The sequence below is a fragment of the Pongo pygmaeus genome, chromosome 5, assembly GCF_028885625.2.
Source record: "Pongo pygmaeus isolate AG05252 chromosome 5, NHGRI_mPonPyg2-v2.0_pri, whole genome shotgun sequence".
In the NCBI taxonomy this organism is placed as follows: Eukaryota; Metazoa; Chordata; class Mammalia; order Primates; family Hominidae; genus Pongo; species Pongo pygmaeus.
The window spans coordinates 16207830-16223124 of NC_072378.2; the positions used below are offsets into that span (position 1 = coordinate 16207830).

General features: G+C 46.7%; 1 protein-coding gene across 1 annotated transcript in view; it reads left to right on the top strand.

Moving 5' to 3' along the window:
• Positions 1-15295, top strand: part of GMPR (guanosine monophosphate reductase) — a 56979-nt gene that overhangs the window by 22573 nt on the left and 19111 nt on the right. The window contains exon 5 of the mRNA XM_054491188.2: positions 13244-13325. Within this exon, the coding sequence (XP_054347163.2) occupies positions 13244-13325 (82 nt within the window). The remainder of the gene's footprint in view (positions 1-13243; positions 13326-15295) is intronic.

Sequence of the window (15295 nt, forward strand, 5' to 3'; positions counted from 1 at the left end):
TCGGACACGATCAGCAGGGAGAGCACGTGTGTTTTTATGATAATTATGCTGAGATAGGTAACAGATAAGGAAGAAATTTGGGCTTGACTGAAGTAATGGGGGCTGTCTGTGAAGCTTTGAGGCAGTACAGCCCAGGTGATTTGCTGAGCCTGATGGGTGTCAGGGTCAGTCCAAGTGAAAGCGAAGAGAGGCTGGGATGATGAGTGCAAAGGAATAGTAAAGAAAGCATGTTTGAGATCCAGAACAGAATAATGGACTGTGGAGGGAGGTATTGAGGATAGGAGAGTATATGGGTTTGGCACCACGGGGTGGATAGGCAAAACAATTTGGTTGATAAGGCACAGATCCTGAACTAACTTGTAAGGCTTGTCTGGTTTTAGGACAGGTAAAATGGGGGAATTGTAAGGAGATTTTATAGGCTTTAGAAGACCATGTTGTAGCAGGCGAGTGATAACAGGCTTTAATCCTTTCAAAGCATGCTGTGGATGGGATATTGGTGTGGAGCGGGTAAGGGTGATTAGGTTTTAATGAGATGGTAAGGGGTGCATGATCTGTCACCAAGGAGGGAGTAGAGGTATCTTATACTTGTGGGTTAAGGTGGGTGGATACAAGAGGAGAACGCAAAGGAGGCTTTGGATTGGGAAGAAGGGCAGCAATGAGATGTAGCTGTAGTCCAGGAATAGTCAGGGAAGCAGATAATTTAGTTAAAGTGTCTCGGCCTAATAAAGGAACTGGGCAGGTGGGGATAACTAAAAAGGAGTGCTTAAAAGAGTATTGTCTAAATTGGCACTAGAGTCGGGGAGTTTTAAGAGGTTTAGAAGCCTGGCCGTCAATACCTACAACAGTTATGGAGGCAAGGGAAACAGGCCCTTGAAAAGAAGGCAATGTGGAGTTGGATAGCCTCCGTATTGATTAAGAAGGGGACAGACTTACCCTCCATTATGAGAGTTACGCGAAGCTCAGTGTCGGTGATGGTCTAGGGGGCTTCCGAGGCGATCGGGCAGCGTCAGTCTTCAGCCGCTAAGCCAAGAAGATCTGGGAAGCAGTCAGAGAGCCTTGGGCCAGAGTTCCAGGGGCTCTGGAAGTGGCTGCCAGGTGAGTTGGACAGTCCGATTTCCAATGGGGTCCCCCACAGATGGGACTCGGCTTAGGAGGAATCCTGGGCTGCAGGCATTCCTTGGCCTGGTGGCCAGATTTCTGGCACTTGTAGCAAGCTCCTGGGGGAGGAGGTTCTGGAGGAACGCCTGGCCGCTGCGGTTCAGACGTTTGGAAGTTCTTGTGTACTGGAGATGTGGCTGGGGTTTGTCTCACAGTGGAGGCAAGGAATTGCAACTGTTTTCTATTATTGTACACCTTGAAGGCGAGGTTAATTAAATCCTGTTGTGGGGTTTGAGGGCCGGAATTCAATTTTTGGAGTTTTATTTAATGTCGGGAGCAGATTGGGTAATAAAATGTATTTTGAGAATAAGATGGCCTTTTGACCTTTTAGGGTCTAGGGCTGTAAAGTGTCTCAGGGTTGCTGCCAAACGAGTCATGAACTGGGTTGGATTTTTATATTTGATGAAAAACAGCCTAAATGCTATCTGATTTGGGATAAAGAAAAAGGAGCATTAACCTTGACTATGCCTTTAGCTCCAGCCACCTTTTTAAGAGTAAATTGCTGGGCAGGTAGGGGAGGGCTAGTCACGGAACGAAACTGTAAGCTGGACCTGGTGTGAGGAGGGGAGGTGATAAAAGGACTATAGGGTGGAGGAGCGGAGGCTGAGGAAGAATTCGGACCTAGCTCGGCCTGACGAGGAGCAGCCTGGGGAGGAGGGGAGAGGTCAGATGGGTCTGTAGAAAAGGAAGATTAGAAAGACTCAGCGACGCTTGGGGTTGGGACTGAGGGGACAGGCGGGAGGGAAAGGAGGAAGATTTGGGACGAGTTGCATTGGGAACAGAGACTAGAGAGGGACTCGTGTGTAAAAGAATGCCTGGACGTCAGGCACCTCAGACCATTTGCCCATTTTACGACAAGAATTATTTAGATCTTATAGGATGGAAAAATTGAAAATGCCGTTTTCCGGCTATTTGGAACTACTGTCGAGTTTGTATTGGGGTCAAGCGGCATTGCAGAAGAAAATAAGACACTTAGATTTTAGGTCAGGTGAGAGTTGAAGAGGTTTTAAGTTTTTGAGGACACAGGCTAAGGGAGAAGGAGGAGGAATGGAGGGTGGAAGGTTGCCCATAGTGAAGGAAGCAAGCATAGAGAAAAGAGAGAGTAGAGACACAAAGGGAAGGGGTTCGGGGGTTGTAACCTTCCAGAAAAGCGGGAAAGGGGTTGGGGCGTGGAAATAAGGGGTTGGGGTGCAGAGATAAGAGGTCGGGGCGTGGAAATAAGGGATGGGGCGCAGAGATAAGAGGTCGGGGCGTGGAAATAAGGGATTGGGGCACAGAGATAAGAGGTTGGGGCGTGGAAATAAGGGATTGGGGCACATAGATAAGAGGTCGGGGTACAGAAATAAGGGATTGGAGCACAGAGATATAAGAGGTCGGGGCATGGAAATAAGGGATTGGGGCAAGGAGATACGAGGTTGGGGTACTTGCCCCTCCTAGAAAAGCGCGACTTGCCGTTAAGAGTGAAGGAGAAGGGGTTGGGGGTTTCTTGCCCCCCAGAAAGGCGGAGAAGGGGTGGAGACACGGAGAGAAGGGGTTGGGGTACTTGCCCCTTCCCCAGAAAAGCGGGACTTGCTGCTAAGGGTGAAGGACCAAGGCAGGCATCCCTGCGTGGTCTGACACCTCTGAAACCTAGGTGAATAATCAGACAGGTGTCCCTACCATGATTAAACACCAAGGGAAGGCTGCCTTCCCTAGTCTGTGACCGGCACCGGAGTTTTGGGTCCACAGATAAAACATGTCTCCTTTGTCTCTACCAGAAAATGAAAGGAACTGAAATTAAGGGAGAGATTGAAGTGTGGCACCAAGATTGAAAGGAGAAAGAGGCTGAGGGATAGTGAGGGAGGTTGGAGAAGAGAGTAAAAAGAGGCCGCTTACCAGATTTGAAATTGGTGAGATGTTTCTTGGGCTGGTTGGTCTGAGAACCTGAGGTCATAGGTGGATCTTTCTCACGGAGCAAAGAGCAGGAGGACAGGGGATTGATCTCCCAAGGGAGGTCCCCCAATCCGAGTCATGGCACCAAATTGCATGTGTGTCCGTGAGAAGAGACCACCAAACAGGCTTTGTGTGAGCAACATGGCTGTTTGTTTCACCTGCATGCAGGCGGGCTGAGTCCGAAAAGAGAGTCAGTGAAGGGAGATAGGGGTGGGGCCGTTTTATAGGATTTGGGTAGGTAAAGGAAAAAGGGGGGTTGTTCTCTGGCGGGCAGGAGTGGGGGTCACCAGGTGCTCAGTGGGGGAGCTTTTGAGCCAGGATGAGCCAGGAGAAGGAATTTCACAAGACAATGTCATCAGTTAAGGCAGGAACAGGCCATTTTCACTTCTTTTGTGGTGGAATGTCATCAGTTAAGGCAGGAACCGGCCATCTGGATGTGTATGTGCAGGTCACAGGGAATATGATGGCTTAGCTCGGGCTCAGAGGCCTGACACCTTTCACCTAAGACGGGCCTTGCCACATAGGGTTAGGAGACGCAGGGATTTTTAGAGAACACCTTTGGCAGAAAAGGTCCTATTGAGGGGCTGGCTGATTGAAGAGTATACCAAGTCCTGTGGCCATTTGCCTGGTGGCTTTCAGGGAGGAAAGAGAATAATGTGTTCTCGGGTACATTCTCAGTACTGTGGAAAAAGGCACTAGCACAGACTAGGCACTTCTTTTTTAAAAAAAAGTTTGTAGAAATAGAATATTGCAGTTGTTGACCAGGCTGATCTCAAACTCCTGACTTCAAGCAGTCCTCCTACCTCTGCCTCCTGAAGTGCTGAAATTACAGGCATGAATCACCATACCTGGCCAGAACTTCTTTTCTAATAACAAATCTTTGAGTAGAGGTAATAGCACCTACTTTTGTTGATGTGAAACTTAGTCGTAGAGAGCTCAGGAAGCCTTCTGAGGGTTACACCACTAGTGATAGCTGGACTTGGCATTCAGGGCCAGGTGGCTTGCCTGAGCCTGCAGATTTTTGCTGTTGTCCCCCACATGCCACCAGTTCAGGCTGGCTGGTGAGAGGTGAAGCCAGCTTGACTTTCTGGGTCGAGTGGGGACTTGGAGAACTTTTCTGTCTAGCTAGAGGATTGTAAATGCATCAGTCAGTGCTCTGTGTCTAGCTAAAGGTTTGTAAATGCACCAATCAGCACTCTGTGTCTAGCTAAAGGATTGTAAATGCTCCAAACGGCACTCTGTAAAAAGGCACCAAGCAGCGCTGTGTCTAGCTAAAGGTTTGTAAACGCACCAATTAGCACTCTATAAAAACGCACCAATCAGCACTCTGTAATATGGACCAATCAGTGCTCTGTAAAATGGACCAATCAGTAGGATGTGGGTGGGGCCAAATAAGGGAATAAAAGCTGACTGCTGGAGCCAACCCTGCTAACTGTTCCCGTCATTTTCTACGCTGTGGAGGTGTTCTTCGTTTGCTTGCTGCGGCTTGCTCTTTGGGCCCACACTGTGTTTGTGTGCAGTTTCACTCTTGAAGTCAGTGAGGTCACGAACCTGCCCTCCAGGAGAAAGGAACAATTCTGGATGCGCCACCTTTAAGAGCGGTAACATTCATGGTGAAGGTGTTTGGCTTCACTGCGTAGACCACGAGTGGGAGAAACGAACAACTCCCGACAGGCTACCTTTAATAGCTGTAACACTCACTGTGAAGAACGGACATCTCCGCGTGCACCACCTTTGAGAGCTGTGACACTCACTGTGAAGGTCTGAGGCTTTATGAAGTCAGCGTAGACCACGAACCCAGGATGAGGAATGAACAACTGTGGGTGTGCCACGTTTAAGACTTGTAACGCTCTCTGCGGAAAAGGTAGCACGTCTGACGTGCCACCTTCAAAGAGCTGTAACACTCCCTGCGGAAAAGGTAGCACGTCTGACGTGCCACCTTCGAAGAGCTGTAACACTCCCTGCGGAAAAGGTGGCACGTCGGACGTGCCACCTTCGAAGAGCTGTAAGTAACACTGTCTGCGGAAAAGGTGGCACGTCGGACGTGCCACCTTTCAAAGAGCTGTAACACTGCCTGCGGAAAAGGTGGCACGTCGGACGTGCCACCTTTCAAAGAGCTGTAACACTCCCTGCGGAAAAGGTGGCACGTCGGACGTGCCACCTTTCAAAGAGCTGTAACACTGCCTGCGGAAAAGGTGGCACGTCGGACGTGCCACCTTTCAAAGAGCTGTAACACTCCCTGCGGAAAAGGTGGCACGTCGGACGTGCCACCTTTCAAAGAGCTGTAACACTGCCTGCGGAAAAGGTGGCACGTCGGACGTGCCACCTTTCAAAGAGCTGTAACACTCCCTGCGGAAAAGGTGGCACGTCCGACGTGCCACCTTTCAAAGAGCTGTAACACTCCCTGCGGAAAAGGTGGCACGCCGGACGTGCCACCTTTCAAAGAGCTGTAACACTCCCTGCGGAAAAGGTGGCACGCCGCACGTGCCACCTTTCAAAGAGCTGTAACACTCCCTGCGGAAAAGGTGGCACGCCGCACGTGCCACCTTTCAAAGAGCTGTAACACTCCCTGCGGAAAAGGTGGCACGTCCGACGTGCCACCTTTCAAAGAGCTGTAACACTCCCTGCGGAAAAGGTGGCACGCCGGACGTGCCGCCTTTCAAAGAGCTGTAACACTCCCTGCGGAAAAGGTGGCACGCCGCACGTGCCACCTTTCAAAGAGCTGTAACACTTCCTGCGGAAAAGGTGGCACGTCCGACGTGCCACCTTTCAAAGAGCTGTAGCACTCCCTACGGAAAAGAGCTGTAACACGGCTGGGCGCGGTGGCTCACGCCTGTAATCCCGGCACTTTGGGAGGCCGAGGTGGGCGGATCACAAGGTCAGGAGATGATGACTATCCTGGCTAACACGGTGAAACCCCATCTCTAGTAAAAATACAAAAAAAGAAAAAAAAAATTAGCCGGGCGCGGTGGCGGGCGCTTGTAGTCCCAGCTACTCGGGAGGCTGAGGCAGGAGAATTGCATGAACCCGGGAGGTGGAGCTTGTAGTGAGCCGAGATCGCGCCACTGCACTCTAGCCTGGGTGAAAGCGAGACTCTGTCTCAGAAAACAAACAAACAAAAAAAGAGCTGTAACACTCACTGCGAAGGTCTGCGGCTTCATTCCCGAAGTCAGCAAGACCACGAACTGTCCAGGAGGAACGAACAACTCCGGACGTGCCACCTTTAAGAGCTGTAATACTCATAGCAAAGGTCTGCGGCTTCACTCCTGAAGTCGGCAAGACCATGAACCCACCAGAAGGGAGAAACTCCGGACACATCTGAACATCTGAAGGAACAAACTCCAGACACGCCATATTTTAAGAATTGTAACACTCACTGCAGCCAAAGGTCTGCAGCTCCAGCGAGACCAAGAACCCACTGGAAGGAATCACTTCCGGGCACACTGGGACTTGGAGATCGTGTGTTGGCTCTGGGAGATGCTTTTGTGCTGGTGGCTCTTTCTGACCTGGTCTGCAGGAAATAGATACCTGAGATCTAATCTGTTCAGATTAGATAGAGGCCAAGCTTTACTCCCCTGGGGCAATGCCGTGTCAGCTGCTGCGGGCAGATCTCCGGGAGCCATGGGCTGGATCTCCAGGGCGGGACCCTGACATTTCCATGCATGACTGATGGCTCATTGACCTGCCCACATTCTTCCTCAGGGTTCTGAGCCACACAGACGTTCCGCTCTACGCCTCTTCACAGAGAGGCGGACACTGAATGTTCCTTGAAGGCTTGGGGCAGGTCTGGGGCCTTACCAGTCGAGTGTGCCTCCCCTGAGGTACAAGGGGTGTTTATGGCTGAGAGCACCTCTCAGTCCGTGTTCCCTGGATTTTCTGTATTCACCCACTTTCTGGAACCATGGCTGAAAGCTACGAAGGTGATGTTCTCTCTGAAGAGTCACATAATAAACTCAGTTTAATGCGGCTGTTTCCTGGATAGCAACTATTTTTCCATGGGCAGGTAGTGGGACATTTTCCACGTTCGTGGGAACAGTCACTGGGGTTGATACTCCTCTTTGTTGTTGTTGAGATGGAGTCTCACTCTGTTGCACAGGCTGGAGTGGGGTGGTGCAATCTCGGCTCACTGCAGTCTGCCTCCCAGGTTCAAGTGATTCTCGACTGAGTAGCACACCTGGTTAATTTTTTGTATCTTTAGTAGAGACGAGGTTTTGGCATATTGGCCAGGCTGGTCTCTAACTCCTCACCGCAGGTGGTACACCTGTCTCAGCCTCCCAAAGTGTTGGGATTACAGGCGTGAGCCACCGCGCCTGGCGATCAATGTTTCTCTTTCTATGTTAGGGGTTGGCACATCACAGCTTGTGGGCCAAATCTAGCCGCCTGCTGCCTGTTTGCCAACCCTTGCCTTTTATCATTCTATGGAAAGGATTTTTCTTGCAAGAGGACCCCAGAAAAACCAGTAAAAAGTGGGTGAAGAAGTTACTGTTTAATGGGTACAGAATTTTAGTTTGAGATGATTAAAAAGTTCCAGAGATGGATAATGGTGATGGTTGTACAACAGTGTGAGTGTACTCAATGCCACTGAACTGTACACCTAAAAACTTATTTACTAACAAATTTTATATTAAATTTAAAATAAAATGAATTTTATTTTAAATTAAAAATTTTAAATAAATTTAAATTTTTTATTTATTTTTAGCTGTACAGTTCAGTGGCACTAAGTCCCTTCACGAAAAAATAAAAATAAAAATTTAAAAAACAAATTTTATTTATATTTTGTATGTGTAAAATTTACACCTGGTAAATTTTATGTGTATTTGACCACAATTACAAAAAAACTAAAAAGAATGGGTAAAGGAGCAATATACAGAAAGTACTCTTAAATGGAGGGACTAACATTTATAAAGCACCACCAAGAGCTGGGCCCTGTGCTAAGAATTTGAGAGAACTTTCTTTGTAAACCTTTTAAGAACTAAAAGTGGGTATATCCACCCCAATTTTATAGCAGGATAAATGGAGACTCTGGTTGAACTGATTTGCTCAAAAGTACCCAGTAATGAGGGAGGTCTAGCATTCAACCCCAGATCTTTCTGAACTTATTTTGCCATAGATGTTGAGGCCTAAAGGAAAGCTGGAAAAATTGGGGCAAAGCAGTTTTTGTTTTTATTTTTGCCCAGAGACCTTTTGTCATTAGTTCTGTTCAGGCTGCAATAACAAGATACCATAAACTAAATAGCTTATATTATAAAAATCAGAAGTTGGCCTGGTGTGGTGGCTCATACCTGTAATCCTACCACTTTGGGAGGCCAAGATAGGCAGATTGCTTGAGCCCAGGAGTTTGAGACCAGTCTGGCCAACATGGAGAAACCCCATCTCTACTAAAAATACAAAAAATTATCTGGGCGTGGTGTCACATGCCTGTAGTCCCAGCTACTCGGGAGGCTGAGGTGGGAGGATCACCTGAGCCTGGGAAGTTGAGGTTACAGTGAGCTGTGATTGCACCATTGCACTCCAGCCTGGGTGACAAAGTGAGACCCTGTCTCAAAAATAAATAAATAATACAAATCAGAAGTTTATTTTCACAGTTCTGAAGGCTGGGAAGTTCAATATCAAGGCAGATTCGGTATCTGGTGAGGGCCGGCTTCCGGGCTCATAGATAGATGGCCATCTTTTCATTGTCATCTCATGTGGATCTCTCTCAGTCCTCTCTTAGAAGGCCACTAATCCCATTGTTGAGGGCTCTGCCCCCATCACCTACCTAATTCACCTCCCCAAATCCCCACCTGCTAATATCACCACCTTGGGAGTAAAGATTTCAACACTTTAATTTTGGAGGGACGTAAACATTCAGACCATACCAACTTTTTAAAAAATGGTACAAAAGTACTTGAAGTCTTGGCTTGGCCACTTTTTATGTCTTTTTCATGACCTTCAACCTCTCCTTGACACAGAGGAGCAATTGTTGCCTTCCAGAGCATGGGGGAGCCCCAAACATGCTTGGCTTCGCTAGGAAGAGGGGTTGCCTATCAGAAGCCTCCATCTGCCTGCCTCAGTGTTCTGGACAAGGGTTCACTGCTTCCATGTTGTCATGGCTGCCCAAGACATGAACCTGTATGAACTGCCTGGGTGACTGAGCCTGCTGTGCTGCTACTCACAGTCCCATTCTGACAGTCCTGTATCCGCTCCACACCCAAGGTGCTTCATGACAAGATAAAGTAGACTCCTCACTTAATCACTCTGACCAGCTGCTTCCTGGCCCCTGTTATCACACCCCATTCCCAGAGGCTGCTGGACGGCACACCAGGGACTTCACTAAATCCTGACCCCACTCCTGTCATATTCTCATTTCTGATTTGTCTTTTCCTCTTTTCCCTTATTTTGCCCTTCTTGATTTCAAACTTGAATTGACAGCTTTTTGTTCCTGCCAATGGAAACTCCCCCGTCCTCCTGGAAGCATTCTTGCTGTGCTGTCCCTCATGGTTGAGGCATTTCATAATCACTTTGGGTTTTTCCAGACAGTGGCAGTGACCACATTTGGACCATGGACAGATTCAGCAGCCACACAGGTAGCTGATGGGATGGAGGGACATTTGCACAAGCTTCTGGGTTACTAAAGCAGTGTCAGCATTCTTGATGTTTTTAAGCTGACTTTGGCCAGTTGAGGTGGCTCATACCTGTAATCCCAGCACTTTGGGAGGCAGAGGTGGGGGGATTACTTGAGGCCAGGAGTTAGAGACCAGCCTGGGCAACATAGCAAGACCCTACCTCTGTTTTAAAAATAATTAAATAAGTAAGTAGAACTTACTTTGACTCTACCTGGTTGTACCTGGTACGTCTATGGTGAGCTGACTTGAATTAATCTATTTTGTCTAAAGTAGCCCCTTAAAAATAAAATCGTTTGTAGGTGGCGCCAGATTGGGGAAAAGAAATCCATATTGAAAATGAAATTGTGGCCGGGCGCAGTGGCTCATGCCTGTAATCCCAGCACTTTGGGAGGCTGAGGCAGGCAGATTGCTTGAGCTCAGGGGCTTGAGATCAGCCTACGCAACAAGGCAAAACTCTAATACAAAAATTAGCCAGGCATGGTGGCACATACTTGTAATCCCAGCTACTTGGGAGGCTGAGGCAGGAGAATCGCTTGAGCCTGGGAGGTTCAGGCTGCAGCGAGCCATGTTTGTGCTATTGCACTCCAGTCTGGGAGACGAGAGTGAGACCCTGTCTAAAAAAGAAAAAGAAAAGAAAACAAAATGTGTGGTGGGCTTAGAGTAGCTTCTCTAAAGTTTTTGTGGTTTTGTTTGGTGGTTTAGCAAGTCAGCCACTGGGGAAGAACTGGAGCTCGCGCCCTGCTTCTTAGGCTCCTGTTAGGTTCTCTGTCAGGGACAGAGCTCATGCTGTTCCTCACACTATAAAAAACAAAACTAAACACTCCTGCCCCTATTTAATTATAAAAGTAACACACTTTCTAGTATAAAATCTAGAAAAGATTAAAGAAGAAACAATAAAAGTTTGATAATCTCTTCACCTAGACATCATCTGTTAGCATTTTGGTGTATTTTTTCATACACACATACACTTTTTTTTAATAACAAAATTGAGATCTTTCTATTTCTCCCAACATTATACTAAAAGCATTTAAGCATTTTTCCCACGCTGTTAAACCACTCTTAGGCTGGGTGTGGTGTCTCACACCTGTAATTGCAGCACTTTGGGAGGCCAAGGTGGGCAGATCACCTGAGGTCAGGAGTTTGAGACCAGCCTGGCCAACTTGGCGAAACCCCATCTCTACTAAAAATACAAAAATTAGCCGGGCAGGGGGAGTGTGTGCCTGTAATACCAGCTACTAGGGAGGCTGAGGCAGGAGAACCACTTGAACCTGGGAGGCGGAGGTTGCAGTGAGATCATGCCACTGCACTCCAGTCTGGGTGACAGAGCAAGACTCCGTCTCAAAAGCAAAACAAAACAAACAAACAAAAAAACACTCTTAAAAACATCACATGGTTGGGTCATAAATTGTTGGATCATTCCATTTTGGGGAATATATTTACAGTTCTGTACTGTTACAGATAATACATCTTTGTAGTTAAATGTTTGTCCACACTTATGATTATTCCCTTGGCAGAGAATCTTAGAAGAATTATTGAATACAAGGAAGTGCATATTTCTTTTATATGGACAAGTTGCTTTCTGGGAAAACTCATACTACAATAAATTTTCCCAGAAGAGAGATTCCGTCTGATGTTTTCTCTTTAGTATTTACTGTTTACAACTATTGATAATTTGTTAAGTGAAAAGTAGTACCTCATTGGTACCTTAGTTTACATTTGGTTATTCGGGAGGTTGAACACTTTTTCCATTTTTCTCAGCCACTTTTATTTCTTTCAGTAGTGTGTTCATGTCCTTTGGCACTTACTCTGTGAGGTGTTAGCGTTTTTCTTACAGGTTTGTAAGAGCTCTTATTATGTTAAGGATGATAACCCTTTGTCAAAATTGTAGATATTTTTCTCTATCTGGTTATTTGTTGATTGTATGAATATCTGTGTTTACGTGTATTTAAGTTTTTTTTCTTTTTTTTAACATAGAGACAGGGTTTTGCCGTGTTGCCCAGGCTGGTCTCGAACTCCTGGGCTCAAGCAATCCACTTACCTCAGCCTCCCAAGTGTTGTGGTTATAGGCGTGAGCCACTGCACTTGGCCAAGTTTTTAGTTTTTATGTAGACAGCTCTGTCATTATGTTTTTTCACTTTTATGCTTATTGAAAGTATTCAAGGTTTCCTTCTGAATTTGGGGACTATAACTTTAATTTTAATTCTTTAATCTACCTCTAGTCCTCTTTCTGGGCCATCTGTGATTTTTCCATTGTCAGCTACTGTTTGGATTAAAGCTTTGAGCCCTCCTCATCACCTTTTCCCCACATCCTTTTATATGAAGTTAAAAGTCATTTTGTCTACGTTAAAAAAGAAAAATTCCCTCTGGGAAGCAATTCAGAGAGAAGACACTTGGACTTCAGTGCAAAAAACATGGGTGGAATGAGTAAGGATTCATTTTGCAAAATATGACTTTGCACAGTTGTGAAAACTCAGCCAGGGCATCTTGCCAAGTATCCTATATACCGGCTGAAGAATCCACAGGGCAGTGAGTTGTAATAAAAAGGGCTATTTTTGCACTCCTGCACTCCTGCAGTGAAAGAACTTGTACTATTTCCAAACCAGACACATCCTTCTAGTTGATAGATTCTGCCACTTCCTGGAGGCTTGTGTGTTCTTAGGCCAAAGCTTCATGTTCTGTAAACTGAACACGTGCTGATGCTATGTGGTCCATGAGGGCTCACTGCCTTTTCCTGTCTAGATGGGAATCCCAGCCCTAGAGAGTGGGGCACACTGCGATTTTCTTAACTGTGTTTTCTAATTCTGACTCTCTGGGGTTCTATAGAGATTCTTCAGGGGTTTTGCAAACTGTGAAACATTTTTTTGCCCAACACTGAAGATTTTAATTACCAAGAGAGTGTTTCATTGCTGACTTTTTGTATTTGGGGTCCCTCTAAGATTTTTTTCTTTTTTTTTTTTTTTTTTTTTTGAGACAGAGCCTCGCTCTGTCGTCCAGGCTGGAGAACAGTGGCGCCATCTTGGCTCACTGCAACGTCTGCCTCCCAGGTTTAAGCGATTGTCCTGCCTCAGCCTCCTGAGTAGCTGGGACTACAGGCATGCGCCACCAGGCCCAGCTAATTTTTGTATTTGTAGTAAAGACGGGGTTTCACCATGTTGGCCAGGATGATTTTGATCTCTTAACTTCATGATCTGCCTGCTTCGGCCTCCCAAAGTACTGGGATTACAGGCGTGAGCCACCAAGCCCAGCCCCCTCTAAGATTTTTGTTGTTGTTGTTGATTGCTGAGATGTCTGAAAAGCCCTGACCTGGACACTCTAAGATCTCTTCTAGTTCTTAAATCATATAATGCTGTATCTTCTCATGCCAACAGCTCACCCAAGGGGCCTTTCCCAAAAGTGGTCTCCAGGTATGAAATTTTGTGTTCCTTTTTTGTCCCCCAGCTGCCTGGTGGCTTTAGGATATGCACATCCTCGTGCTCAGGTGTGGGGTTCCTCACCTTTATACCAGCAATAGTAGTTCATGATCATGAGCTGTATTCTTTCTGTCTCAGGCAGGGAACGTGGTGACAGGAGAAATGGTAGAAGAGCTTATTCTTTCCGGAGCAGATATCATCAAAGTGGGAGTTGGACCAGGTAAGACTTGTTAGGAGCACAGCAGAGGACATGTGTGGGGAAGAGTGGGATCTGGGGCTTGTGGGGATTGCAGATCACTGGAAGGGGATGCATGAATGACTCATTCACAGATATTTAAAGCATGCTTTTTCTGGAAGCATAATTGAGCTTCTCGGGGAAGCCCCTGATGAAAAGTATTGTTGAGCTGCTTTTTGATGCCCCCAGGGACCTTCTAAATTATGGTTACAATATATGGATGTGGTCAGAATATGAGGGCTTGGTTTCAGAACCAATGTGGAATAATGTAGATTTCACTAATGACCCCATACACCTTGAAGAGGAAGGTGATAGGTGAAGAATCTGTAGAGACAGTTAATAAACATGAATTACTCCAGTTTATGTGAATGTTTGAGGGACCCCAACATTGCAAATAAGCTTGCAGTGATGAGGCCACATTAGAACTTGACCCATGGCCTAGGTAATGAGCACCTTTGGCTCCTCACCTGATATGTATTAGATGTAGATTTTGCCCATGTTCTTCCCCCAGGCATGCTTTCTTAGGACCACCCATTGGCATCTTAAGCAGAAGAATGAGGTAGAGCCTTCTGTCCTTGTCATGGATGGCGCCATTTTCTCATGGGGCAGAGTTACTGTTCGCTTTCCTTCTTTGCCATGCTTGAAGATGAGCTGCCATGTTTTAAATTCATCCATGCACATCCAGTATTAACCAGACACTAAAATTGAGGAGCAAGAAAGAAGATGCACATTTTCACTTGGGACTAAAAAACAGCAAAGATTTTTCAAAAGAATCTCACACCCAAATGACACTACCAAAAAAGGAAGCAAACCTAAACCAATATGAGAGGAATCTATGGGAAAACGCACAGCTGGGAGGCGCAGGACACGCTGTTGAGCTGTGACTTGGCTCCGTGATCAGCCTGAGGGAATTGGATGTGTATGAAGAGAATATTAGGAAGAAGAGCCCTGTAGATTCATAAAAATACCCAAGCTTTTAACATACAGGGAGATTTTCAGGGTTAAGTTTTTCACATTGCCACTCATTTAAGCCAGTTAATAATGTATTCTGAGCAAATGGGAAGAGGTCTTTACTGAGTATCTACCATTATTGAAAAGGCAAAGAAAGGATAAGGCCTCGTTCTTCCTTGCCAGGCTGCCTCCTCTTAGGGCAGGCTGTAATAGACAGACTGATAATAGAACAAAATAGGCTAATAGACTAGGAAGACTCTTTTTAGTCCCAAAGGCAGGGACACTCACTAGTCATCTGTTTAATCAGAAATATGGGCCTCATGCGGTGGCTCACGCCTGTAATCCCAGCACTTTGGGAGGCCAAGGTGGGTGGATCGCTTGAGCCCAGGAGTTTGAGACCAGCCTGGGCAACATGGTGAAACTCTGTATCTACTAAAAATAGAAGATAAAAATTAAAAAGTAGTCAGGCACACTGGCATGCACCTGTAGTCTCAGCTACTTGGGAGGCTAGGGTGGGAGGATCACCTGATCCTGGGAGGTGAAGGTTGCAGTAAGCTGAGATCGCGCCACTGCACTCCAGTCTTGGTGATAGAGCAAGACCCTGTCTCAAGAGAAAAAAAAAGGAAATATTGAACGTTCACTAGCTACCATTGTGTTGGGCGGGTGCTGTACAGGATGTGAAGGTGTGTGAGAAGCTTCTTGGCTCTCAAAACTTTTTTTTTTGAGACAGTCTTGCTCTGTTGCCCAGGCTGGAGTGCAGTGGTGCAATCTCAGCTCACTGCAACCTTCGCCTCCCAGGTTCAAGTGATTCTTCTGCCTCAGCCTCCCAAGTAACTGGGATTACAGGCATGTGCCACCACGCCCGGCTAATTTTTTGTACTTTTAGTAGAGACGGGGTTTCACCATGTTGGCCAGGCTGGTCTCGAACTCCTGGCCTCAGGTGATCTGCCCGCCTTGGCCTCCCAACGTGCTGGGATTCCAGGTGTGAGCCACCATGCCTGGCC